General features: G+C 33.7%; 5 protein-coding genes across 5 annotated transcripts in view; 3 read left to right on the forward strand and 2 right to left on the reverse strand.

Moving 5' to 3' along the window:
* Window positions 1-9,238: 9,238 nt before the first annotated feature.
* LOC112093514 (NDR1/HIN1-like protein 13) lies at window positions 9,239-10,443 on the forward strand. Its single transcript, XM_024172145.1, is given in 2 exon segments — window positions 9,239-9,643; window positions 9,646-10,443. Coding segments are annotated over 2 exon segments (750 nt in total). The 5' UTR covers window positions 9,239-9,484; the 3' UTR covers window positions 10,237-10,443.
* A 3,235-nt stretch (window positions 10,444-13,678) lies between these two features.
* On the forward strand, window positions 13,679-18,650 carry LOC21388585 (chaperonin CPN60-like 2, mitochondrial). Its single transcript, XM_010107938.2, has 17 exons — window positions 13,679-13,864; window positions 14,031-14,165; window positions 14,638-14,797; window positions 14,999-15,174; window positions 15,517-15,612; window positions 15,695-15,799; window positions 15,925-16,011; window positions 16,105-16,194; window positions 16,767-16,847; window positions 16,963-17,031; window positions 17,098-17,175; window positions 17,311-17,406; window positions 17,486-17,585; window positions 17,684-17,787; window positions 17,876-17,981; window positions 18,098-18,176; window positions 18,263-18,650. Exons 1-17 carry the CDS (start codon window positions 13,805-13,807, stop codon window positions 18,363-18,365), a joined length of 1,725 nt encoding a protein of 574 aa, XP_010106240.2. The 5' UTR covers window positions 13,679-13,804; the 3' UTR covers window positions 18,366-18,650.
* A 1,744-nt stretch (window positions 18,651-20,394) lies between these two features.
* LOC21388586 (putative pentatricopeptide repeat-containing protein At1g17630) lies at window positions 20,395-23,037 on the forward strand. Its single transcript, XM_024172142.1, has 2 exons — window positions 20,395-21,854; window positions 21,993-23,037. The coding sequence occupies exons 1-2, from the start codon at window positions 20,476-20,478 to the stop codon at window positions 22,822-22,824; spliced, it is 2,211 nt and encodes a 736-aa protein (XP_024027910.1). The 5' UTR covers window positions 20,395-20,475; the 3' UTR covers window positions 22,825-23,037.
* A 199-nt stretch (window positions 23,038-23,236) lies between these two features.
* Window positions 23,237-24,517, reverse strand: LOC21388587 (LOB domain-containing protein 22). The gene is made up of 2 exons (XM_010107940.2): window positions 23,489-24,517; window positions 23,237-23,391 (listed from the first exon to the last, which is right to left on the reverse strand). The coding sequence occupies exons 1-2, from the start codon at window positions 24,340-24,342 to the stop codon at window positions 23,262-23,264; spliced, it is 984 nt and encodes a 327-aa protein (XP_010106242.2). The 5' UTR covers window positions 24,343-24,517; the 3' UTR covers window positions 23,237-23,261.
* Window positions 24,518-25,841: 1,324 nt separating this feature from the next.
* Window positions 25,842-27,440, reverse strand: part of LOC21388588 (mediator of RNA polymerase II transcription subunit 9) — a 2,504-nt gene continuing 905 nt past the window's right edge. The window contains exons 2-7 of the mRNA XM_024172129.1: window positions 27,256-27,416; window positions 27,102-27,164; window positions 26,912-26,992; window positions 26,554-26,612; window positions 26,389-26,470; window positions 25,842-26,007 (exon numbers count right to left, since the gene is read on the reverse strand). Coding sequence (XP_024027897.1) covers window positions 26,413-26,470; window positions 26,554-26,612; window positions 26,912-26,992; window positions 27,102-27,164; window positions 27,256-27,416 — 422 coding nt within the window. The 3' untranslated portion in view covers window positions 25,842-26,007; window positions 26,389-26,412. The remainder of the gene's footprint in view (window positions 26,008-26,388; window positions 26,471-26,553; window positions 26,613-26,911; window positions 26,993-27,101; window positions 27,165-27,255; window positions 27,417-27,440) is intronic.

Genomic DNA, 27,440 nt, shown 5'->3' on the forward strand with positions numbered 1-27,440 from the left:
TTCACAGTTTAGAAGTAATTAATGTCTATAATTTCGAGAGTTCAATTCCAAGTTTATAGTGGAGTAACTATTGAAATTAATAGAATTAATTAATTAATTAATTAAAGTGTTTAATTAATTATGAATTTTATTGGAGCTCGGTATTATAGGTCAATTAGTCCTCGCGTCGTCTTTGTAATTCTACCAGACACAAAGGACAAAATGGGAATTTTAGAACTATGAAATTCTAAAATTAAATACTCGAAAAATAATTAATTGAGAATTAATTATTATTTAAATAATGTGATTATTTAAATTTAAATTTGAATTTGAATTGTGAACATAATTTAAATTTATCCTTTTAAACTTATTTGATAAGTTGTTCAATTTAGAATTCAAATTAATTTAAGTTTGACTTAAATTTGAATTTTAATTTGATTTAAAAATTGGACTGCAGGATAAATGATGATTTTCTCTTCCTTCCCTCACTGCAATTGGCGCCACACACAGGGATGAAAAACCCTAGGGTGGCCCGCCACTTAAGGGATAAGGTGTAGGAGATTTTTTGTTCCAAATAAAAATAGGAGATAGAGATTTGATTTCTTTTTGAAGTTTGACTTCTACTATTTAAATATAAGAATGATAGAAAATTGTGGACACAATTTTGAAAACATTTTTCTGCCCTAATTGTTAGTGTGGCCGAAAATTCTCAAGGAAAAAGAGAGGAAAATTTTTTCTCCCAAAAAATTTCACATCGTGCATGCGTTGGTGTTTGTAGAAATTCGAGTGTTTTTGAAACCTGTTTTGTCTCATGTATGCCCATACACACGTCTACGTAGAATCAAGGAATTGACGTGGAAGACTTTGGTTTTCTAAACACAAAGATTGGAGCAAGGATTGTTCGTGGTCAAAGAACTCAAGTTATCATCTGAGTCGGCCTCCAGGTATTTTTGCTAATTGAGTTCTTGACATATAAATTAATGTGATTAATTTATTCGTGCATAAATTAATATAATCTATGGAGTATCTCAAAAGTTTTATGAAAATTTTTGTTAGACATGGTCCGCCTCCCCGCCACGCTTCCGCATCCGAATTCGATTTGGTTACCAACACATCCTTATAGGGGATGCATTGTTGAAGCATTATATAAGTTGAGTTCCATCTTACAGGCATAACTAACACTAATGCTCTAGGAGGTATATTTAATGCTTGTAAGAACCTAAACCAATCTTCTTGTCTTTGGTTACTACCTTGAATCCATGCAAGACTATCTCTTATTCTTTTAATATGAGTACCTATTTCTTTTAAACCGGATTTAACTATTAAATTTATTACATGGCATGCACAACGTTGGTGGAAAATAGTATCGTTACCGAATAAACTTAAATAATTTTCAAAGAACTCAATTGCTTTTGTATTGGCACTAGCATTATCTAATGTTATAGCCATTACTTTATCTCTTAATCTAAATTCATCAATTACATTTAAAATTGTATTATATATTTAATCAGCGCTATGTGATCCTAAAACACATTTAAAACCTATTATTTTCTTATCTAAATCAAATCCTTTAAAGTAATGTCTGCTTACAGCTAAATAATCTTTATTGGCAATGGCATATCAAATATTTACTGTTAACGCAACGCATCCGCTAGTTAAGTGTAAAATGTTTATTAATGCTTCTTTTTTTTAAATAATTTTAATAAATCTTTCCTAAGAGTAGTTTTTGAAGTGAATTGTGCATTAGGATTATGTACAATTTTAATATATCGTTGCCAATTAAGATGCTCTACAAAACTAAGTGGTTGATCTAACGCAGCTATCATTCGCGTAAATTCCATACGGTCTACTTGTGGATCATATTTCTAAGTGGTTAGACCATCGATTGCGCGATCAAAAGATAATTGTGTTTGGTGGAGTTCGGATCCGCCGGACTGGCTAAGATTTTGAAGACACTTTTCGGAGTGTCTTCTTAAGTGTGTGGTGTTGTGAATAGTGTCACCTTGTAATTTAGATAAATAATATTTACACTAAGCTATATGTTTAGTGTTACCTTCATTGTCGATCTCCTCAATTGTGTTAAACTGATCCCAAACTGTCGAGGTGCGCTTGCATTTCCTCTTGGAGATTGCAACACTTGCAGACGCAGTCGCACTTGCACTCGCCGCTTCTCCACGCCCACCACCATTACGACCATGACCTCCAGTACGTCCACCAGGGCTCGGATTAGTATATTACTGCGTAACAAATTTATTAGTGGAAAATTATCCTTCTTCCACGTTGTGTTGGGCATCAACGGGAATACCACTATAACTAAAAGAATCCATTATAAAACAATAAGAGCGATTTGAGAGAGAGAGCTTTAAGATAATCTGATAGTTTTTAGAAAAATTGTGAGAGAGATTTGAGAGATTGAGAGAGATTGAGAGAAATTGAGAGGGATTGAGAGAGTTTGAGTGAGGAAAATGTGTGGGGGATGTGGGGTATTTATAGGGAAATTTTTGGGTTAAAAAATTAATTTTTTTCCCCCAAATTCGGATCCAATAGCTAGTTTTGTTTTCGGCGGGTCGGGTTCGGGCAGAAAATCGAGCAACGGTAAAAAAACTAGCTGTTGGGGTCGGGTCGGGCTCCAACGATCGAAAATTTATCCGTTGGTCGGGTTTCAGGCTTTGGCCAGTTCAGGCATAACCGGAAAAATTCAAAAAATTTCTAGCAGACGGCGATAACACGTCGGTGGGCTCCGGCGGCTTGATCAAATTCAGGCTACCCGAGCCTAAACTTAAAAATTTAAGTTGGATGGGCCGGCAAATGGGCCTGCCCGCCGAGCTTGAAAAATTCGGGCCTTGACAAAATTCCAACACTACCCTCAATCGTAGGTTGTTGATGTATCTATGCGTTGTTTGCACTTTGCATATTTTGATTTGGTTTCATTTTTTACATTTTTTTTTTGTTAACGTAAAAATGTTATTTTACTAAAATACTTTCATACATCAGTTACATGCATGGCATGTGATCTATTCTTTTAAAAACTTAATGGAGAGTTTTAGAAATCCTTCAATTGTAAACATTTTAACAATTGTGTCTATTTGTCAAAATTAAAAGAACAAAACTTAAAGGCCCGTTCATTTTATCGATTTAAGTTTAAAATTTAAGTATTGTTACAGTAAAAAAAAAATTTAAAAAACAATCATATTTAACTTTTTTACTACAATAAAAAAATTTTCACATAAAATCACATATCAACTTAAATTAAAAACTTGAATCAACGAACTAAACGGGCTCAAGTTGTCACCTATTAAGAGCTTGGACACTAATGGTGTAAATTATTATTATTTTTATTGTTGTTGTTATTCCCTTCTTTTTTTTTTATGCTCCCCTTTTTGTCTCTTGATCAGTACTTAAAAAAAGGTATTAATTGGGCTTTTGCTTAACATGAGTTGGTGATCAGTGTCCAAATATTCCCTCTTTAATGTCTCCTAATGGGATTTTTTTTTTCGAATTTGTTTGAACACGTTATTCATGTACGTATTTATTTCTCAGAAACAATACTGATTTGAGCCAAGACTGTACACCAGACACAGACACAGGATCATATCTGAAAATTAACAATAAATTTGAGACATCCAATTCCAAACCATTCCTTATAGAGGCAGGGCTTGTTTCAGGTGCTCAGCCCATTTTTCAATGCAGGCCTACTTCATTCCAAACAAAAGATGGGTAGCACAAATATTGAGTTCTTGTTTTGATTTGGGTAGGGCCTGCTTTTTACGGCAAATATCAATTTTTCTTGAGAAAATTATAAAAACCAACCGTTAAACACATCTTTTTTTTTGGAGTTCTATTCTTTTATTGTGATAAGCTACTTATTTAATAATAATTTTTTAAATTATAAATAATAATTTATTAAATTTTAGATAATAATTTGTTAAATTACACCTACCGCCGGCGATATTTGTCAAATTACTTATTCTAAACAGACAAGATTCAATAGGCTAATATTAAGATCTAAAAATCTTTAATGGTATCATTTTAAGTGGTATTTGTCAAAATTACTCATTTTCTTCTTCTCTTCTTAATTTTCTTAACACCAAGTTTTTAGGACCATCTAATAAATCTCATATTTACAGATTAAAATTAATTTATAATTTCATATTTAAACTAAAATAGTCACAAAAATATAATATTTACTGATTAAATTAATTTATAAATTTCGTATTTACTGAGTAAATTCAACCATTTCTAAAACAAGGAAGTTTAGGCAAAGACAGACATTTACTAAAACAAGGAAAAAAAAATATAAGACCATTTCTTACGATGTCAAATCTTAAAATTACCGGTTCTAATTATTGATATAGTTAAATGGATGATGAATTATGGTTCTTTGTATGGTACTGACGTAACAAGAATATGATGGATTATAATGTTCTAATTAATTTTTTAAAAAGAATAATATTCTAATTATCACTCATTCTGGCAGAGGAATTTTGAGAACTAGAAGCCAACCCCAGCAAGGTAGTTGAGGAAGGTAGACTTTTAGATATTTATTTATTTATTCATATCTATTCTGTTTTGTTACAAATTATTATTGGATTTAGATTAATAGAATCCAAATTCCAAGGAGCAGTATTATAGTCCAACCTTACTGTGAGATTAAAAACTATAGAGACCAACCGACTGTCTGGCATTGGTTGTCATCTATATATATTAATTTGATAACTACTTGGATGCTTAAACAACAATAATATTAATATTGTATAATATATACGTACACATATTAATGGTTTAGTTTATTTTTCTTTTTTTAGGTAAAAGCTGATTTTATTAATGGTTTAGTTTATTTTTTCATTGTTGTGCTTTAAGCCAAAATTCATTTTTGAATAGGTTACGAGCTAATTGGGAATATTCATGTGAATGTTAAGAGCCCGTTTAGTTTGTTGATTTAAGTTTTTAATTCGAATTGAGATGTGACTTTATGTGAAAGTTTTTTACTGTAGTAAAAAAGTTAGATGTGACTGTTTCTGAGAGCCTTTTACTATAGCAAAACTTGAATTTTAAATTTGAATCGGTGAAATGAACGAGACCTAAGATTGATAGTATGATGACCTTTATTTTTCTTCCTCTCAATGGCACAATAATAAATAATCCTAAATGTGGAAGATCCAAAAAGTCTCCTAATGGGTAAATACTAAATACACTTCTCAATTACAGTTTTCCCAAAAGAAAATATGGACCAACTAATTACTATAGTATACCAGAAAACAAATCAATCAATGATATTTCCCCTTTACTTCATATATATCATTGTACTACCGCTAAAGAAGACTTTCATTGGTTTTACTCATTTATGAGTTTATAATACCACAATATAAAGAAGTGATCAAAATAATATTTTTATTTCCGACTACTAAATAAAAGGCTCTCGTCTTTATACTCTAGTATATGTCAATTTGGACATATATATATATATATATCATAGTAGTTATGATTTTATCCACTCGTATCTCGATATAGTTATGATTTCATATTTTGTTTTAGCGTTGTTTTTTTTTTTTTTTTGTCTGTAACTTCTAATTAAATTTCTTAAAGTCAGATATGGAATTTTTCAGGTGAATAAGATTGATGTGAACATTACATCTAAAATCATATAGGAAGAAACCTGTAGGTTGATTGCGTTTTGAAAGAGTAAAAAATTTGTTTCTTATATTCTCGTGGAGCTCGATTTTATCTCTCTTATGGAATTATATGCGCACTAATTAAAAATAATAATAAAAAAGAATGTGCAATGAAATGGTCATTGTTCTTTAATACAAAACAATGATTTGATTTTTTGTTTATCATATGATATATTGATCTTGATATTTCTATTCTATCGGCATATTTAGTTGTAATAGTTGTTTTTTTTAAGGTAAAACTTACTAATATATTATGGTGTGCGGCCCTTGTGGGCGTATTATAAATGCGTGTACAATAAAAGAACAGAAAAATTGTCAGAGTTAGAGAAAATCTGTTAATCAAATTCAATATTACATATACAAGAAAAATAAAATAAAAGGCTCTTATTAATAATTCTTGTGAGTTGTGAAACTGTCGGTGGAGGGTCCGAATCACGTTGAAATTAAGGTGAAAAGTTTACGTGCAGAGAATTACATAATTTTAGAGAGAGAGAAAAGAAAAGACAAGAAAAAGCTGAAAACTGAATCCAGTTAATATCGAAACTTTTTTTTTTTTTTTTTTTATAGTAAAGTTAATATTGAGACCTTCAACTAGCTATATTTGTCTATTCATTCAACACTTTGGTGTGTATTTGTCTAAGTAAGCAGGAAAAAAATAGAGAAAATAATTGACCATAATTAATTTGTATCTTGAAAAATCAAACAATTGGTGGACAGATTGATATTATTAAACAAGCAAATAAAGAAACGATTGGAAGGTGAGGAATAAGATTAGGTGTTTATTTGACTTTCATTGTGTCAAATGATTAAAGAAAAAGAAAGGCCAAATAAACAGAGACATTAACTAGAAGGTGCAAGTGGTGCAATTGGGTTATTATGGTTCTAATCTAATGATCCTTTTTTTTTTTTTTGAAAAGGTAATATTCTTTTTAAGTAGTTATATATTTGCCCTCTAAAAATTTATAAATGTCCCTATTAATTAATGCTATCCTAATAAAGATTTAAATAATTTATCTTTTTATAGATTAATTTTCATAATACTTAATTTAATTAATTTTGATTTATAAAATAATATAATCACTTTTAACTGGTAATGTTATATTTTCTTTTTTAACATTAATCCAATTCTCTTTACTTTTGTTTATTAATTGTCTTCGACTCATTTTTTTTTTATGATGTCCATTAAATAAGAACAAAACCGCCATAATATAAAAGCAACAAGATGCAATTTAAAAAAAAAAAATCATATGCAGTTAATGCATATAAAAGCTCAACGACAATCGTGTATTCGCAGATTCTATTGAAAATATATATTTTAATTATAGTTAGTATGTGTGTATGTTATTTCGGTAAAGAACATACACCCATATTAACTATAATTAGAAAAAAAAATATATTTTCATTTATAGTTAATATAAGGGTATGTTAATGGATTTTAATGTAGGAAATAATTGTAAAAAATATATCTTATGAATTGGTGAATTTTAATAAATTTAATGGGTGCAAATATAATTACTTTATTCTTCTTTCGTTAGCTTTTTTTTTTTATAAGACCTATTTAAGTAGGGTTAGTTTTTTATCTATTAAATTTTATTAAAATTACTTATATTAAAAAAATATGCAACACGTACAGTTTTTAATGCAAATTTGATGACGAAACAAATTTTTTTGGTACTTCATTTTTTCAGCAACTGTCAAACTAATCTCTTTTTCGTTAAGAAAAATGATATTGATCTCAATGGAATAAAATTCTATACTCATAAAATAGTAAATCCTACTAAATTGAATATTACCTACAACTTAATGAGACCCGTTTTATGTAAATAGCGAAATTTTAACCTCATAGGATGAATAGGAGTGCTTTTTGATAATGTTGTGCTTTGGTACAGCATCATCTAAGCTAAGAACACATGATTTTGCTTAATTATCAAAGCTAAACAGCTTGATTTTGACCACGTGGAGCCCAAGGCTTGGTTTGACGTTACAGATGTGCACAGTGGAAATTTCACACGTGGATTCGCATCTGGGCCCAAGGGAGAGAAGTCAGCCCCAGCCCAAAGCTGGTGAGGTGGAGACATCTGTGTTTGGTCATGAAAGCAGAGTTCCAACTTCATTTGGGCGCGTTTGCTCCACACTCTGCTACGAAGCAGTAGCTCATTTGCTTATTCAATAGTCAACTTAATCAAGTAATGATTAAAATCGATCCTTAACTTTATGGTTTAGGTGATTTGATTGTATTATTCGACCCAAAAAAAGGTGATTTGATTGTATTAAAAAAGTGTAATGATCAGAACAATTATTCACATTAACTTATAGGTCAACCTATTTGATTATAGAAATTATTCACATTAATCAAATTACCATATCAGTTATATTTTTTTTTCTTTTTAACGTGGAGTCCTAATAAACTTTTATATCACATGAAAAGAGATATATATATATATATTAAATAATGTATGTCTACAAATTTAGAACTTTTAAAGATAGTTATCTAACACTCAAATCTTTAACCACATATCCAACCACAATAATCCTTTGTAGTTATATCACTCTTTGCATTCTCTTTTGAAGGATGCCTAAGGTTAGTAATTATTAGATAAATATAATACATACCATTAGCAAGATTTGTAGTTTAAAAGAGTTATAAACTTTTGTCGTGGAGTACACGTAATCAATGAGACACAGCTTTAAATTATCAAATTATATCAAAATTATATTAGTGTAAGCAAAATGTTACAATTTAAAAATTCTTAGAACGGGGAGTAAGATTATCGCGAACTAGCTAGTAATTCTGACATTTTCTATTATTATTTATTTACAGGATATCTTACGTGATTTGTAAGCAAGCAAAGTTGGCAGGAGAGTAAGTGAAAAATCACTGTTGACTGACAGAAACCCCTCCCATCGAGGATTACATCCAAAAATATGAAGACAAAGTGATAGAATGTAATGATGAAAATGACAGAGATTGAGAGAGAATAGAGTAAATATATATGTGAAAAAATGGCAAGCCCAGTGGGCTCTCATTCTGTAATTTTAGATACTCAAAACATAATAAAAATTCTCCCTCTTTACAATAGACATAACTCTTAAACGAAACGATGAATTACTATAAATCTTAGTATTATTTCTTCTTGATTATCTTCAAAAATCTTCTCAAAGCAAAGTTAAGCCGTTAAAATCACGCTAACTACTTCTAAACCTGAATTAATCTAATTGATGAATTTTCACCGTCAACAAAATTCATAACCATTTGTTAATTAATAATTGCTTTATGTTTAGCTTTGATTAGTTTTCTTAGGTAGAAAGTTTATCTTTAGTTGAGTTACATTTCAGTACATTGGGCATGTATTGTGCGAACGAAGGAGGTAGACACATGCGCTTTGACCAGGAAAACATGCGTGGACTTGTGTGAAAATTAAAAAAAGTTGCTCCAGTACAACCTGCAATTGCAGTTGCATTAAAAAAAAAAATTGAAAAAAAATGACAAAATTTGTAAAACACGCGCTGGAAATAGAAATTGGGCATAAAATGAGGCAGTGTTTGGTTACAATGTTGCTGTCTCTCTCTCATCTTATATTGCCACCCCACCTTCCTTCACTTACTCCCTTCTCAAAGTTACACTTCTTCCACGTTCTCTCTCTCTCTCTCCTTCTTTTGGGTCCCAAAACAGCGACTTTCTTCCCTCTGTTTTTCCCTCGAATATAGTTTTCCTTTTCCTTTCCACAACTATAAGTCACTTTTCTCATCTCTCTCTCTCTCTCTCTCAATTTACAATTCCCAAACTTTCCCTCTTTCCAAACACCACCACTACCAGTACTTCTACATCCCCGATGACCGACAGAGTCTACCCCTCCGCCAAGCCCGCCGTCAACGGCGCCGGCAATCCGTCCTTCCCGGCAACGAAGGCGCAGCTCTACAGCAACGCGCGGCCGGCGTACCGCCCCCAGGCGCGGCACCGCCGCAGCCGGTGCTGCTCCTGCTGCCTCTGGCTGACCCGCGCCCCGTCGCCTTCCTCGTCCTCATCCTTCTCGTCGGCCTCACCGGCGTGGCCTTCTATGTTATCTACCGCCCTCAGCGCCCTTCCTTCTCCGTCACCTCCCTCAAGCTCTCCTACCTCAACGTCACCTCCTCCTCCCAGCTCAACTCCCGATTTGACCTCGCCGTCACCGCTCGGAACCCTAACAAGAAGCTCGTCTACGTCTACAATCCGATCGCGATCTCGATCTTCTCTGGCGACGTCGACATCGGCGACGGCGTCATTCCGTCGTTCGTCCACGGGAAGAAGAACACTACCTTGCTGAAGACGCGGATCGGGAGCGACAGGAAGCAGCTCGAAAGCTCGGAGGCGAGCGATTTGAAGGCGAGCATGAGGAGCAGAAACGGCTTGCCGTTGAAGGTGAAGCTGGACACGAAGGTGAAGGCCAAGGTCGGAGGGCTTAAGACGCCGAGAATTGGAGTTAGGGTCACTTGCGACGGAATCAGAGTCACTCTTCCGACGAAAAGAACTGCGGCGACGGCGTCCACTTCCAAGGCAAAGTGTAAGGTCGACATCAGGATTAAGATCTGGAAATGGACCTTCTGAGAAAAGAATTATTGATTGATGAGACAAAAACGAAAGCAAAAGCCAAATCAAGGTGTGATTTTCATTTTCTTATAAGTTCGATTTTTTTTCCTTTTTTTTTTTTTTCTAGTTTTCTGTTATTAAGTTGCTATACATTTGTTTTGTGATGCTCTTCTTTTTTTTTGGGTGTAAATTAATGGAGAGAAACTGCTATTATTTGTATACTTTAAAGGAATTTTTGTAATAATATTATTGTTTGTTCATTGTGATTTTTTATTTATTTTCTAATTTTGTTTGTTACTTATTGTCCTCAACCTTTCTAACCTTTATGTGGGTGATCATGATCAATTGATCTTTTCTTTTCCATGTTCTTCTTCAAGCTTGTGTACGTAAGACAACAGCTATGGAGTCATTATATTTGACAAAATTTAATTTATGTAGTCACTCGTGATATTTATTTACTGCCTATTAAAAATTTGTCACAAATATGGATGTTATTTTTTCCCTGGAAAATACACGGATGTATGTGTTCTTGGATGCAACATGATGTTTAATTCTGTATAAAGAGAAATATAGAATTAGCGAAATAATAATGGAGAATATAAAATATGTATGCACAAGTAATTGATAGCTTTGCATTTCATTCTTTCCCTTTTTTTTTGTGGCTATAAGAATTCAATTAGGAAATAACAATAAAAATTATGGTTCTTCAGAATTGTAGAAGGTTTTATAATACAATTAAGGTATAAATTAAATGGCTGTTTTTAATCACAATCATCTGAGGTGGGTCCCCCCGTATGGTGTGGATTGAGACACATACAAAAGCTTGGGGATAGTCCTTAGTGGTTGTCACAAACAAACGTGGGAAATCCAATAAGAAAATGGTGTTTTATTTTTTCCTTGTGGCTTAATGGAATAATATTAGGATTTTTTAATTTGTGAATGATTTATCCCGTTGTCGGTGGCTTTGTGGTGGGCTTCAATTATCGTGGGTGTATAAAGTCGGGCCCTGAAAGAATTTTATTGTGTAAAGATATTCTTTGGGTGAACTCGCTTTTTTTTTTTCCCTTTCGGGCGAACATTTTAGAAGACATGGATAGCCCCTAATTTTCTCTTCTGCCAATCAGAAACTAACAGCATGTGAGTGTCCATGTGAGCAAAGCGTGATGACTTTTTTGGGTATTAAAAAAGGCAAAAGCTAGCAAAATCAAAGTAGTGCCTTGCATGATTAGCGCATGTGGACAAGTTTTGCAATTAACGTGACATTCTTTTTTTAGTTACGTGAAATGACCATAGTCAAGCTTTCTTGTTATATATGAATTTGTTACTATATTATGAAGTTTGATTATTCGAATTCCTTCGATCAAATTTGAATTATTTGAGAGAATTGTTTTCTTCTGCATAACATTGACTTTTTAAAATTTCCTCAAAAGAAAAAAAACATTGACTTTTTAAAATAGGTAATAATAGTGATTTGTAACATACCTTGAAACTTTCTAATTTGAGTATAAATTTTTTTAAAATTTATTAATTCGAATTAAAATGTGATTTTATATGTGAATTTTTAACTATAATAAAAAAAATTAAATATAATTTTTTATAAAAATTTTTAACCGTAATAAAATTAAAATTAAAGAATTTTTACTCTAACTCCCAAATATCATTGGCTTCGCAAATCGTGAAATACGGTCCAAAAAGGTTTTTGAATGTGAAGTGGTTCTCTGAGTCAGTGACAAGCGTATCTTTTGGACAGTTTTTGGCTAATACATATTCCAAAATCAATGACAAAAAAAAAAAATGAAAATCTCATAAAATCAAATTATTTAATGCAATAATTAACAAGTCGTTTGAAGAAAAGACCTCACAGGTCACAACTTCCTTTGTACGAAAAATAAAGCTGTATTTACGCGGTCACGTCCCTGCCAACGTGACGTGAAGACGGGTGCCCTTGTAAGAAAGCATAAAATTTTTTGTTCGTTTTTAAATACTATTTTCATTCTCTCTCTCTCTCATAAATTAATGTAAAAAGACCCTCCGCTTAACACAATGACAAAAAATATCATAAAAGGTCCTTAAAAAATATATATCATAGAACGGTCAGAATTCTAAAAGAAAAAAAAAACAACACAAGGATTGCAGAAGTGAATTGAGAAGAGCACAATTAAATGAGAGTTTTTTAGGAGGTTGAGAAAAAATGAACTATCAATACTTATTTATTTTTAATCGTAGATTTGTATAAAAAAATATTTTGTATATTTTTTAATATAATATAATTTTAATAAGATCTGAAAATTGAAAACATAAAATAACTAATAGTTCATCTTTTTAGAGAAGCTTCCAAAGAAATAGATTAGGACCAATAAAGGTTCAGTCATTTGAAGTGGGTACAAAATGTTTTGTGTAGATTAGTTTAAATATAACTTACGAAATCTAAGACTTTTTCTGGCAAGCCTTCTTATTAACAGTATCCGTTTTGACCGTTTAATCTGATTAAAATTACATCAGATTAAAAAAATATATGCAAAATATATAATTTTTAATACATATATGATGACTAAAAAATAAAAATAATTACTAATAGTTTATTTTTTTTCTTGCAGAAAAACTCTCATCCAACTACTCACATGTATTCTTTCTATTTATAAGTATAGGTCCAATCTATTGAAAGAGGGAATATTAGAATTTAGAATATCAATCTCTGGCCGTGATTACCTCTTGGAAAAAGAAAAATACTCTCTAAAACTAAAATTGTCTGGATTCAATCGGAATCTTAAGAGAAACATCTTAAGGCATGCACAATAAAGCTTAACTCAGATTAATGCCATAAATATTGAAGCTTTTAATTTGTGCTACAATTACAAAGATTGAAATTTTTTTGTTTTTGTTTTTGTTTTTGTTTTTTTGAAAGAAAGGATTTCATTCTATAAACTCAAAAGACCAAATTGGCTCTAACAACAGAGAACAGAACACAACAACAGGAGTAGAAAAAAAATTAAAGGTCAACAAAAAGTCGACAAATACAAACAATCCAAAAGTCGCATTAATCTCAAAACATATAAAAATTGTGGTATGCACCTAATTTCTAAAAAAAAAAAAAAAGCTAATTTATCTTTAAATTCTGAATTTTAATACCCTTTAACTAATATAATTATTTGATTAAAAATTCGCACACACTCTAAAGGATTGTTTTTTTGAAGTGTAACTTGAGTGTAGTTTTTGAGTTGAAGTTGTAACTTGAATAAAATTGAATAAAATTAAATAAAGTTAAAATTTAAAAGAACGTGAACTTGAATAAAGTTGTAACTTGAGTTTAAATTGTTAAAAAAAAAAAAACAACCCCTAAATAACTTTTCTCCTTTTCCTTCTCGAAGAACTATGGCCCATTAGCTCGTAAAAAAATTCAGCCCAAACGAGTAAAAGCCCATAAAACATGTCGGAGCCTTAAACCCTACCAAATGCTGAACCCGGAAGACGAAAAGCCCTCTCTCTCTCTCCACCACTGCCACCGTTGATCTCTTTCCGACTCCGGCCGGCGCGTTTGAAGCGCGTTTCGAAACTAGGGAATAGCTTCACAACTCCAAACTCGGTCATGTATCGAATAGCTTCGAAATTAGCCTCTTCCATTGCTTCCTCATCTTCCAAGAAACTTGTAAGTACTCTCAGCATCCCACTTTTAATGTTTCTTCGCATTTGTCTTACTGTACCTTAATTTTGTATCCAAAATGTCTGACAATTGTTGAATGGATTTTTTTTTTTTGGTGGGTGTGAGCTGATTGTTGGTATTTCTTGTTGGCGGGTGATTTTGAAATGAAAAGATATATGGCAGCAGGGTCATTAGCAACAGGAATTATGTGGCCAAAGATATCAGTTTCGGAGTTGGAGCTCGCGCAGCCATGCTTCAAGGTGTTGCCGAGGTCGCCGAAGCTGTAAAAGTCACAATGGGACCAAAGGTATTCTGGTCATTATATGCTTTGTGTTTGTGTGTTTTTTGGTGATCTTGTTGATGAAGTGGAATGGATAGAATAGGTTATACCGTCCCATCCCGGACGGGAGATGGGACTCAAAAGGTCCAAATCTAACTAAAGAAATCATTGTGAAAACCCCTGCATTGGATAGAAAACACTCAACTCAAATTCAATATCTCAATAATCAAGTTTCTTAGTACAATAGCTAATTTGGCTATTTATAGCCCACTTACAAAACGATAGCAAAGTATCCACTAAGACAAACTACAAACTAATAACAAAATAGAGCTAAATTAATAAGCTAAAATAAATGACTACGAAAATATAAAAATGATTACTTATAGGCAAATCTCCCAACATCACGGGATTTCCATTGGAGTTTTGTACCTTTTTATGATAAGAAGTTTGATGTAGAATTTCTTCATTATGCCTGATTGTTCCAATATTTCAATTTCAGGGTCGTCATGTGATTATTGAGACAAATAGCGGGACGCCCAAGATCACGAAGGACGGTGTTACTGTTGCCAAAAGCATCAATTTCAAGGACAAGTCTAAGAATGTAGGTGCAGATCTTGTGAAACAGGTGGCTAAAGCTACTAATACTGCTGCAGGAGATGGTAATTACTCTTTTCTTAACTTTCCCTTCTGGCCCTATTATTAACCTTTTGAGCTAACTCAGGTGTAAGTTTATAAAACACAATTGTAGTGAAGGCGTTAGAATTTGGCATTTACTGCAAAGCAAGCTGTATTGTTTGTAATCCTTACATTCGACTCCTCACTTTTTTGATAAAAGATTCATATGTTATATTTCATTGCAGGTACCACTTGTGCTACTGTTTTGACCCAGGCGATACTCACGGAAGGCTGCAAGTCCGTAGCAGTTGGCACAAATGTGATGGATTTGCGAAGCGGTATCAAGATGGCAGTTGATACTGTCATTACAGATCTGAAGAGCAGAGCATTGATGATTAGCACACCGGAGGAAATTACTCAGGTGATGGAGCTTCTAGGAGAGATGTTAGATGTTGATCTTTTAAGTTTATCTTTTGGTGAAAATATTTCTTAGTATGAAAAAGAAGTGACAAAGTCATTGGGACTAATAACTAGTTAGGATGAGAAAATGAAAGCTTTTGTGAACATGCTGAGGGCTTCCTGTTTTTCCTACTGACATACCAAATGAATCTTAAATGGTTCTTCTATGTTGTACTCTTAGTTGTCGTACATATGGACACACACACACACACACACACAATATGTCTGTATGAATTAAATATCTACGTGTTTATTCATTTGAAATGGTGATTAAAAGGGAGGCTAATACTGTATGATTGTATAGGTTGCTACCATTTCTGCAAATGGTGAACGTGAGATTGGAGAACTGATAGCAAGAGCCATGGAGAAAGTTGGAAAGGAAGGAGTCATTACTGTGGCTGTGAGCATCTCTCTCCTTTCTTTCCTGAGTTATTCCATCTTGCAAGAATTTTAGACAGATTATGTAATTTGCTCATTTCCAGGATGGTAATACCTTAGACAACGAATTAGAAGTGGTGGAAGGAATGAAGCTAGGCAGAGGTTATATCTCTCCCTACTTTATCACTGACCAGAAGACTCAAAAATGTGTAAGTTTAAATATATGTTGTTGTTGTTGGTTTTTTCTCGTTATATATATATATATATATATAACTTATAAAGTTATTCCCATAACTACAGAATAATTTTTGTTTTGGCTGTAACATAATAACAGGAACTTGAACATCCATTGATCCTCATCTATGACAAAAAGATTTCAGACATGAATTCTCTTGTGAGAATTCTAGAGCTGGCAGTTAAGGTGATTGCCTTTTTTCTCCTTTTGCTACCCAGTTCATGTGATTAGCTGGTTGAACTTATTCCTTGTTTCTACTGTCGTTTTTTTCCTCAACAGAAAAATAGACCACTTCTTGTTGTGGCTGAAGATGTTGAAAGTGATGTACTATCAATGCTTATACTCAACAAGCATCGTGCTGGTCTTAAGGTGATCACTTGGCTATGCTGCAATTGACTATTAGAAAATCTGATGCTTTGGATGGTACCATATGTATATACTTATCACTTTATGTAATACAAACTTATTCCTATATTAATTAGATGTAAATAAATGTCAATTGAATGAATAAATTTCCCTTATGTCCTAAACCCAGATTTAATTATATTTGAAACCCTTTTCAAGGAAATTTATTTCACATCGATTCGCATACAAAACATGTAGATGTATCATGTATATATATTTGTTGGAATCTATTTTTCCTAATCCTTCTGTATATTCTGAAGTAATTTTTCTGTGTATTAAAGTTATTCACGCTAGACTGATTAATTTGTGTTCAAGTATTTTCTGGGCATTCTACTTGCTGAAGATACTGTCTACATGCAAATGCTTGATGCAAATATTTATTAAAAATGAAACATGCGTACATGTGATGTGTATCATGCATGTAAATTTGCGCATGTAAAGTTGTATTGGTATAGTTTTCTCCCTGTGCTTGTAAATGGGGTTGAGTATTTTTGGTAATTTAACTAGAGGAATCAGGGATATCGTCATCTTTTTAGGTTTGTGCCGTCAAAGCTCCTGGGTTTGGGGAAAACAGAAGAGCGAATTTAGACGATCTTTCCATTCTCACGGGAGGGGAGGTAATACAGTTTAGTTCTCATTTATTTAATTTTCTTTTGATGAAAGGCTTTCAAAATCTTTAATTGTAGGCTATATTTGCTTGTTTTCTAGTACACTCACGTGTTTGATGCACAGGTTATCAGTGAAGATTGCGGTTTAACTCTTGATAAAGTCCAACTTGAAATGCTTGGTACTGCAAAAAAGGTTTGTATTTCAATGAAAGCTCTAGTTGTATTACTTTAAGGGATGGTGACATAGAGATTACAACAGGTGACTGTCTCCCTTGATGACACAATCATTCTACATGGAGGTGGAGATAAGAAGCTGATAGAAGAAAGATGTGAGGAGGTATGTATATGCCGTATGGTGGATCAAGGAGTTTTGTTTTGTTTTGTGTTTTTTATGTTTTTAAGTTTTTTTTTTTTTTGTTTTTTTTGGTTTTTTTTCCAGAACTTTATTTGTTTATTTGTTCTAATGATCCAGCTAAGAACGGCAATGGAAAAGAGTACTGCCTTGTTTGACAAGGAGAAAGCGCAGGAGAGGCTAGCAAAGCTATCCGGTGGTGTAGCGGTTTTTAAGGTATGTCCACTTTTTGTTATTGCTGTCACATGGTTTTTAGTTCTTAAGCTCTTATTTTTAACTGAAAATTTTCTTACAGGTTGGAGGGGCTAGTGAGGCTGAAGTTGGGGAAAGGAAAGATAGGGTAACAGATGCTCTAAATGCTACAAGGGCAGCTGTGGAAGAGGGTATTGTGCCAGGTTAGTGCTTTTTTCTTTTTTTTCCTTCTCTCTGACCGTCTATTTAAGTATGTTGTTGTTGCCCCAAGCATTTTTATAACTTTATGTCTTTCTACTAGGTGGTGGTGTCGCTCTCTTGTATGCGTCAAAAGCTTTAGAGAATCTTCAGACTCAAAATGGAGACCAGAAAATAGGCGTACAAATAATCCAGAACGCTATCAAGGTTGTTTTGTGGGGATCTCCTATTGTTTGTGGCCTTTTCTGTTTCTCAATATTTCCTAATAGTCGATATTTTGGTCTACTTACTGCAGGCTCCCACATTCACGATAGCCACGAATGCTGGTTTTGATGGTGCATTGGTTCTCGGAAAATTGCTGGAACAGGACGATTATAACTTGGGCTATGATGCTGCTAAAGGTTTGTTCCTTAAAATTATCAGGAAACCAAAACTCAACCCATTGAAGATTTTCACCTTTCTCCTAGTTAAGTTGTTTTCAGGCTGTTTTCATAAGCATGGTACTTTTGATTGATAGGTGAGTATGTTGACATGGTTAAAGCTGGAATTATAGATCCATTGAAAGTTGTGAGAACAGCTTTGGTTGATGCTGCCAGGTAAAATTCTGCTGTCTTATGACAAACTCCGGTTAGTGGAATATCCCGGGATTTATAACCAATATCTGATTTCTTGTTTTTCGCAGCATCTCATTGCTATTGACAACGACCGAGGCAGCTGTACTCGAGAATCCAGATGTCAAGAAACCTCCCAGCCGCATGCCGGATATGGATTCCTTTGACTACTAAAAGCGAGTGAAATTCAAAGTTTCACCTTAAACATGCTTTGCAAAAATGAGCTGAGCTTGAGGACTTCTGCAATTGCGGGTATCTTAGTTTGTAATCCGAGTTATTAATTTTCACAGGCCATGAGAGATCCACAATTTACAAAATACAGAATTCGTCTTGGTGTACTATTAAATCGCCGTACCAAAATGTTAGAGATCCATTGAAAGCTTGGGTTTTGCCCTTCATAATGACAATCACTTATTGTGACTGTTGGAAGTGTTAAATATATGTGATAATGTCTTTTCGATACCATTTTTCTTCATGTTCCTCTTGTTTTGTCAGTTTAAAATTACAAAAACAGCTCAATTTTTAGTTCTAGTAAAAGACACGAAACTATTATACAGGTACTAGTATATTAACGGGTGATTCTATAATTTAAGGTAGAGAATATTCATTGATATTGCATGTTCTGAATGTGAAATTTGTATCGGGATGGATCAGATTAAGAAAAATATGCATATTTTAACACATTTCGATCAAAGTCAAATGGTTCAATGACTGTCACTACTAATAATAGGAGTTGATGCAAATAAGAGGAGTTTTTACGGTCGGCTTGATCGGTTTAAAGTGAAAAAAAAAAAACCATCAAACAAAATAAAAATATTAAGTTATTTTTTATATTTTAATATTTTAAATGAAACTAAATCGGATCATTTTGTTATAATCGGTTTGAATTTATAAGTTGGATATTTTTTTGCTTGTAAAAATTTAAGTCGATCAAATATATTTCTTTCCTTTGTAACTAGTTATAAACTTTTCTCGAATCATTTAGAATAAAATACATAAGTTATTGACATGATAACATATATGAAAATAAAGACTTTTTCTGGGTGCTCTTTCTTTTTTAGGAATATTAGTATTTCCTACTTAACAGTCATCATATTTATATTAAATCTAGTCAAAAGTCAAATCATACTAAAAAATAATACAGATCCGACAGCTGTTAAGCAAGAAACACCGGTGTTATTAAAAGTACATGGAACACCAGAGAAATTCCCATGAAAATATAGGAAATGTCTTTAACTTTAGCATTCCGGAACAACTCGATAAATGTAATTTTTTTTAATTTCTGTATAACATCGTCTGTTTGTGTGTAACGCTCGATTTACTTAAATGTAACAATTAGAAAAATTATATCCAACACAATAACGTTGAGTATTTCCATTAATCAAACTAAATATTATACACACGTACAAACGAAGTAACATGAGAATTAAAAAATATATATATTTGTCGAATTATATGAGTGTCCGGCTAAAGACTTTGCCTGGAAGTATTAAGGAAGATAATAAGTTATAAAGAATACAGAGGCAAATGACTTTTTTTTTTATAAGTTATAAGGAAATAGAGGCAAATGACCCTCTTTTAAGGGTTTTTTAAAAAAAATAGCAGAAGTTTTGTAAAATTAGTAAAATAGTTATTTCTTTTATTAACTAAATAGTAATTTACTAATTAATTTAATAGTAAATAATTGATTGATTAGCGGTCAATCACGAGTTGCCTTAAAATTATCTCTGATTAACTCAATAATTTTTTTATTATTAATTAATAATTAGTTTAAATCAATTTAATAATCAATCAATTTCAATCAACAAATTACATATTTATTAATGATAAATCATTAATAAATTATAATAATAAATAGTTTAGATTGAGTCAGTCAATTATTGATTGATTAATAAAAAAAGTCATTTTGTTAAAATAAAAAAATTCAGCCACTTGTTTATTTAAAAATAAAAAGTTCAGCTATTTATTAAAAAAAAATCAAAAAACAGCCATTTACCTAATTTTCTTTTGTGTAAGATGTGTAATGGATTTGAATTTAAACTTTAATTAAAACAAAAAATTGTTCGATTTGAAATATTTTAATTTTAAACTTAATTAAAAACAAATATTAATCGATTTGAAATTTTAAAAGAAAACCCAATCAAACCAATTCCTTAAAACGGGTTGGCACCTATTTGACGTAGACTTTATTGTTACTTCGCAACTATGTTCCGACATTAGAGTTTTCTCGGGTGACAAACAACAACTCCTAGTTTTTTCTTCTAGTTAATCAGTAATCACCTTCATGCTAAATGCTTCCGCTCAATGTTTCACGTCAACTTTTTCACGTTTTCGTCACTCCCATCTCTCTTTCCGCTCAAATTCCACTTCTTCATTCTCTTTTGCCCACAGCATTCATAGCCATGATCTCCAACCACATCCTTCTCGTGCCACCCACAATGAAGTTCTTGATTTCTTCGATTCATTTCTTAAGCAATGCACTAAAACCCAACACTGCAAACAACTTCATTCCCAAGTTATCGTCTCGGGCGCTCACCGTTCCGGTTTCTTGGCCTCTCGGCTTGTCTCGGTTTATTCCCGCCTGGGGCTTGTTGGTGATGCCCAGAAAGTTTTTGACGAATTCCCAGTTGAGAATTGCTCAAACCTGCTCTTATGGAATTCAATTGCGAGAGCTAATGTCAGTCATGGGCTTTATAAAGAAGCGCTCCAACTGTTCGATAAAATGCGAAAGCTTGGAGTTTGGCCTGATGGCTTTACTTTCCCTTTGATTATTAGGGCCTGCGCTTTCATTGGTAGTCTTGCTTTGTGCAGGAGAGTTCATGGTCTTGTTTTGCAGATGGGTTTTCGGAATCATCTTCACGCTGTGAATGAGTTGCTTGGAATGTATGGGAAGCTCGAGCGAATGGACGATGCGTGTCTGTTGTTTGATAGAATGCCTGTTAGAAGCTATGTTTCTTGGAACACTATGATTTCGGGTTATGCATATAACTATGACTGTGTTGGTTCTAGTAAGATGTTTGAACGGATGGACTTGGAAGGTTTTGAGCCTAACTCTGTGACTTGGACGTCGTTGTTGTCGAGTCATGCCCGATGTGGGCGACGTGATGAGGCCGTGGAGTTGTTCAGCCTGATGAGATCGACAGGAGTTGGGCCAACTGCTGAAGCACTCGCTGTTGTTTTATCTGTATGTGCTGATTTGGCTTCTGCTGACAAGGGTAAGATGATTCATGGTTATGTTGTAAAAGGTGGTTTTGAAGATTACTTGTTTGCGAAAAATGCTTTAATATGTATGTATGGGAAATGTGGATTATTGGAACACGCTCAAAAGGCCTTTTTGGAGATGAAAACCAAGAATCTAGTTAGTTGGAATACTTTAATATCATCTTACGCTGAATCTGGTTTATGTGATGAGGCTTTTGAAGTATTTACCCAGTTGGAGAAATCTTGTGGCTATCCGATGGTGAGGCCTAACATCATAAGTTGGAGTGCTGCTATTTGTGGTTTTGCCTTGAAGGGGAGAGGGGAAGAGTCTTTGGAGCTCTTTCGGCGAATGCAGCTATCAGAAGTAATGGCCAATGGTGTGACTATTTGTAGCGTTTTATCTGTCTGCGCTGAGTTAGCTGCACTAAACCTCGGTAGAGCAATTCATGGTTACGTTATTAGGTTTATGATGGATAGCAACATTTTGATGCAGCTATCAGAAGTAATGGCCAATGGTGTGACTATTTGTAGCGTTTTATCTGTCTGCGCTGAGTTAGCTGCACTAAACCTCGGCAGAGCAATTCATGGTTACGTTATTAGGTTTATGATGGATAGCAACATTTTGGTAGGAAATGCCTTGATTAACATGTACACAAAATGTGGAAGTTTCACGGAAGGTCATATAATATTTGAGAACCTAGATGGTAAGGACTTGATTTCTTGGAATTCCATGATTACTGGTTATGGAATGCAGGGGCTTGGTGAGACTGCTCTGAAAATTTTTCATCAGATGATTGAATCCGGACTCAAGCCAGATAATGTCACCTTTGTTGCCATTCTTTCTGCTTGTAGTCATGCGGGGCTCATCACCAAGGGCCGTTCTCTTTTCAATCAGATGAGCAGAGTTCATGGAGTTGAGCCCCAAATAGAACACTATGCATGCATGGTGGATCTTCTTGGTCGTGCTGGGCTGGTGCAAGAAGCAAGCAAAATCGTTGAGAACATGCCAATAGAACCCAACGCTTACGTTTGGAGCGCTCTCTTGAACTCTTATAGAATGTACAGAAACACATCTTTTACAGAGGAAACTGCAGCCCACTTTTTCAATCTGAATTCGGAAGGGACTGGGAGCTACATGCTGCTGTCAAATATTTATGCTGCAAGTGGGAGGTGGGAAGAATCTGCGAGGGTGAGAATCTCAGCAAAGACAAAGGGTTTAAGGAAAACTCCGGGGCAGAGTTGGATTGAGGTGAATAAGAAGGTTTATGTGTTCTCAGCTGGCAAGGCTGCACACACAGGTTTGGAGTCGGTATGCGGAATTCTTCATCGGTTGGCGCTTCAAGTGGAGAGTGAAGGCCATGTGCCTCATGGCAGAATCAGTCTACAGAATGTTGATGATAAAGAAATAAACATGGTGGTTGAGGTGCCTTGACAAGCTAGAGAATACTAATAGCCACCAGGTCGTTCGTATCACTAGGAAGATCTTTTACGTTTCTCGATTGACAAATTCTTTCCGAAGATGAAATATGATTTTTTTTTTTACTTGCCATTTCAATTTCGACGATCCTATAAGAATGATTACAATAGGATCAATGATAATCCCCCTTGAAAAACCTCATTCTTCCAACAATTATAATAGTTTCTATTAATTCTATCACCAAGAACAAGATCCATTGGCTTCAAGGTGAGATATAAAAAAAGGTACAAAAACAAAAACAAAAGAACACCATCCAAACTATGGAATTAATTTGTTAGAGAAACAAATGGGCTACATTGATACTATCAGTTATGTTCTTTTTCTACATCCTAAGACTAGACAAAAGAGAGAATTAGAAGAAACTTATTTAGAGCCATCAGTTTATTCCACTTTCAACTGCTACAATTTGTAAGCCTAAATAAATTAGTTGCATCCTTTGAATCGTCATCTAGTTGCATCGAGTATTCTTGCTCTTCTTTCAAGATCATTGCATCGCCTATCGCCCTTAATACGGCTTCACCCCTGCAAATTTTTTCACAGAAATCTCCATAAAAATTAAGATTTTAAAAGAATAAATATACTTTTTATTTTTTCTCTAAAAAATGATCAAATGACAAACCGTTGATGATCTTCAATAAAAGGCTTAACATCCATGTCCTGTTTAATGTCCGCGGACACAGACGGCGCCACGGAATCTTGAACAACCCACGAACTAACATCATCATTCAGCACAAAGTACTGCTCGTGTTCTTGCACCGGTTGAAGAAACTGTCCCTCGTTGGTCATGCTATTGTTACCATACAGATTCAAATGATCAACTCCATTAGCAATATCAGGAGCAGCGGTGGTGGCGGCGACGGCGGCAGCGCCCGCGTGCTGCGTGCGGCAAAGGGCGAGATGATGGAGCACAAAGTTAAGCTCGGCCTTGGCGTACTCAATCTGCTGCTGCAGGTCGCAAATGATGCGGTAGCAGCCTCCGACAGGGTCGGAGGCGCGCGCATCGGACTGGAAGATGATGGTGCGCATGGCCTCATCCTTGGTGCGGGGATCGAGATTCTTGATGATCTTGGTGATGTTGCTGACGCCAAAGAGCTTGTGGGCGTTTAGGAATTGGCGTTGGTTGTCGTGAGGGAAGTAAGGGGCCAAAACACAATCGGGAGCGCACTTCCTGCGCTGGTACTTGCACGCCGCGCAAGCTTGGGCGCTGCCGTTGCCTTTTGTTGTTGTCGTTGTCGTTGGTGTCGATGATGTTGTGGCTATTGTTGAAAGGCTCATGGTTATTTTGATCGAGAGATATCGGCTGCGTTCCCGGCGGGTATGCTTTTTCAAATATTGATGAAGCTTGTTTTTCTGCTTTTTGGTTGGGGGGTTGAGATTATTTTTTATTTTTTTTATTTTATTTTTTATTTTTTTGCATGGAGAGCGATTTGAGGGGAGATGAGAGGAAGAGGGGAAGAGAGAGAAAGAAATCATGATAACGGATTCTGTTGGGGGAAGGATCTAATATTGGGATGTTATGACTTTGAAATGATCCGTTAAAGGTAAGTTATATTGAATTGAGTTTTTATTTGGTAGGGGCATCTCTTAAAAATAGAAAATGTAGATATGATGAGTGATGTGAATTTAATGACCACGAAGAGGGAGGAACAAGGAGAAAAATCTTGTATTAATCAACGAAATGAAAAGACAGGGAAAGAAATCTTTGTACGTGACAATACATATGATAATACCGTCCTTTTTTCTTTACAAAATTCGATAATCATTTTAAATGTACAGTAATGACAATATACAACAAAGTCTCCATCCATATAAAATTTTAAGAAAAGTACATGGTTTGTCATAACTTTATGCAAATATTATTTATGTTATTCTAAATAATTAAATGTCATTATGACATTTTATATTTTCTTTATTAATTAAATAGTAATTGTTTATTTTTAAAGGAAATGATATGAATAATATTTTTTTACAATCTTTAGTGGTATTTTTAGTTTTTTTCATATATTTTGTAAGTTTTGAACGAAAAAATCAATCTTAACATGAATAATATTTTTTTATAATCTTTAGTGGTATTTCTAGTTTTTTTCATATATTTTGTAAGTTTTGAACGAAAAAATCAATCTTAATAATTACTTATTGAAAAGTAAATATGTTGGTTAACAATTTTTTTTTTGTAAATTGTAGTAAATAGTAAATTTTTAAAACTAAATTAAATAAATATCATATTTTAAATCTATTTGAAGTAAATAGCAGATTGTCATGTAAATGTTTTATTTATGATTTGTAAAAAAAATAATTTACATGGTTAAAAATCAACATGAAAAAATGTATTTTATCAGTGGTAAAAAAAAAATTTACCAATCTTTTTACTAGTCGTAAATAAAACATTTACGTGTTATACTGTTGTTTACTTAAAATAGTTTTAAAGTCTGTTATTTACTTAATTTAGTTTTATAAATCTGTTATTAATTACATTCTCCTTTTTCTTTTCTAAAAAAAGAAATGCCACAAATACAAAACACCAACAAAGACGAAAATATTCCTTAAAAAAAAAAAAAAAAAGAAGTTACATTCGCACACACTGACATTCTAGACTATGTGAAATTTGTGAGGGTGACTTGGTGCAGTATAAGGTGAGGGTGAAAACCATGGCATTACATTTTTACAATTACTCGTCGTAATCATTATTCATTATGATTAATTATAATAATTACCAAGGTGATATGGGCATTAAAAAAAATCAACACCAAGGTTACAAGTACTATAACAAAAAAGATAAAAGTGATAATTTCTATATTTTCAAAAGCACAACAATTGTTTCTACTTGATTGATCATTTATTGAACGACTCTCGAGTCTCGAAGATATTTCATAATTACAGAAAACTGTCTCAATTTATTGACAAAATATTGTACACAAATAGAGAGCACCATAAACTAGAACAATGTCCTCCTAAGAAATTCGTTGTTCTTGTTTTTTTTTTTTTTTTTTGGATAAAATTAGTTCAAGGAGTGACAAAATCCTTGAAAGAAGTCTCGACTCTCGTGCACTGATAGGCAGGAGGTTTCCTCTTACTACAACGGAAGATCAGCCTCCCCAAAATTTTGGGGAACAAGAAAAAGCTTCACTGTAACTATACCTACAATGAGCAATTCTATTAATTTATTTCAAAAAAAAAAAAGTCTTAAGTAATCAATCTTACTATCTCATTAAAGAAAAGAAACATCAAGACTAATTGCCTGTGACAAGGTCTTATGTTTAGAACCAGATTACCTTGATCCAAATCCAATCAAAATCACCAGCAAATACTTAAAACAAAATGGAAAGATTACCAACAAATACATACAAGTATTAATTGGCATCCCACTTGTAATTATCAAATAGACCTCTCTCCGGGCGATGTTAAACACATTATTCAACAGGAAAATGCTCTTCAAACTCCGTAGTAAAAACTAAACTAAACTACGAAACAATTCAGCAGAGTATTAAACTTAAGAGAGAGAGGAAAAAAAATGCTTACTAGCGAGAGAAAGGTAACATCAATTCACGGTTTCGACTTCACGAGCTTTTCGATGGAGTTTTGGTATTTGTTCATCAGATCCCTAAGAGTGAAATGCAAACATCAGCAAAATTTGATTGGAAATTTGGAATTCATATGCTAACACAAGCACTGAACAGAGAATACCTTCTCTGGTTTAACATTTGCTCAGTCTCCTCCAACTTCCGCTTCTGCCCTTCCACTGTCTACAACCAAACCACTCACAATTCTCAAAGTAGACCAAGAAATTTTCACAAAAGCTAGAATCTTGCTGGTCACAGCCTGCTTCCGTTAGAAATTTTGATCTTGGAAACAAAGTATATGAACACCACAATTGAGAGAAACCCAGAGAAATAATATAGCCAGTCATATAAAAATAAGATCTACAAATTCGAAAAAGCAAAGTTGGAGAACTGGGTTTAAACATTGCAATGCTCAGTAAATCATGGTAAAGCCAATCAATTTGTGAAAATTCTGTGGAGAGAAAAGAGGAATCTCCAATTACCATAGCCTTGGTGCTAAGGGATCCAGATATGGAGTTCAAGAGCTGCTGGCACTTCTCGAAGTGGCTGTTCAAATCGCTGATCTTTCAACACAAAAAACACCCAAAAAAAAAGAACTTATTCAACCTCATACACCCTAATTATTAGGAAAATTCCAAAATTAGGATTAAAAAGCAAAAAACTTGACGATACCAGAGCATCCGACTGCTGATCCCGATTACCATTCTCAATCGCCTCTGCCAATTTCTCCACCAACTGCATTCCATCAAAGATTCCCAAATTCAAAACTTTTTTTTAACAGACGCAATAAATCTGTGCAAAGTTTGAAATTAGGGTTTTGGCTCACATGGAAGAGATGGAAGTGAGAAGCGAGTGACTGGTGGTGGTGCTGTTGTTGCTGCTGCTGCTGCTGCTGTTGTTGTTGTTGTTGTTGTTGCTGCTGCTGTTGCTGTTGTTGTTGTTGTTGGGGAAGTTGCTGTTGTTGTTGGGGAAGTAGTTGTCGACGAGCTAATTGTTTCGGAGGGTTCGGTT

Source organism: Morus notabilis, unplaced genomic scaffold (genome assembly GCF_000414095.1).
Source record: "Morus notabilis unplaced genomic scaffold, ASM41409v2 Scaffold847, whole genome shotgun sequence".
NCBI lineage: Eukaryota > Viridiplantae > Streptophyta > Magnoliopsida > Rosales > Moraceae > Morus > Morus notabilis.

Excerpts from the sequence above, each read along its gene's own strand:
- LOC21388585 (XM_010107938.2), top strand. The coding sequence starts at position 13,805 with ATGTATCGAATAGCTTCGAAATTAGCCTCTTCCATTGCTTCCTCATCT. Across the intron at positions 13,865-14,030 it reads CCTCATCTTCCAAGAAACTT|ATATATGGCAGCAGGGTCAT; the intron begins GTAAGTACTCTC and ends TGAAATGAAAAG. Across the intron at positions 17,176-17,310 it reads TAGAAGAAAGATGTGAGGAG|CTAAGAACGGCAATGGAAAA; the intron begins GTATGTATATGC and ends CTAATGATCCAG.
- LOC21388586 (XM_024172142.1), top strand. The coding sequence starts at position 20,476 with ATGCTAAATGCTTCCGCTCAATGTTTCACGTCAACTTTTTCACGTTTT. Across the intron at positions 21,855-21,992 it reads ATTCATGGTTACGTTATTAG|GTTTATGATGGATAGCAACA; the intron begins GTTTATGATGGA and ends TTACGTTATTAG.
- LOC21388587 (XM_010107940.2), bottom strand. The coding sequence starts at position 24,342 with ATGATTTCTTTCTCTCTCTTCCCCTCTTCCTCTCATCTCCCCTCAAAT. Across the intron at positions 23,392-23,488 it reads TTTATTGAAGATCATCAACG|GGGTGAAGCCGTATTAAGGG; the intron begins GTTTGTCATTTG and ends AAAAATTTGCAG.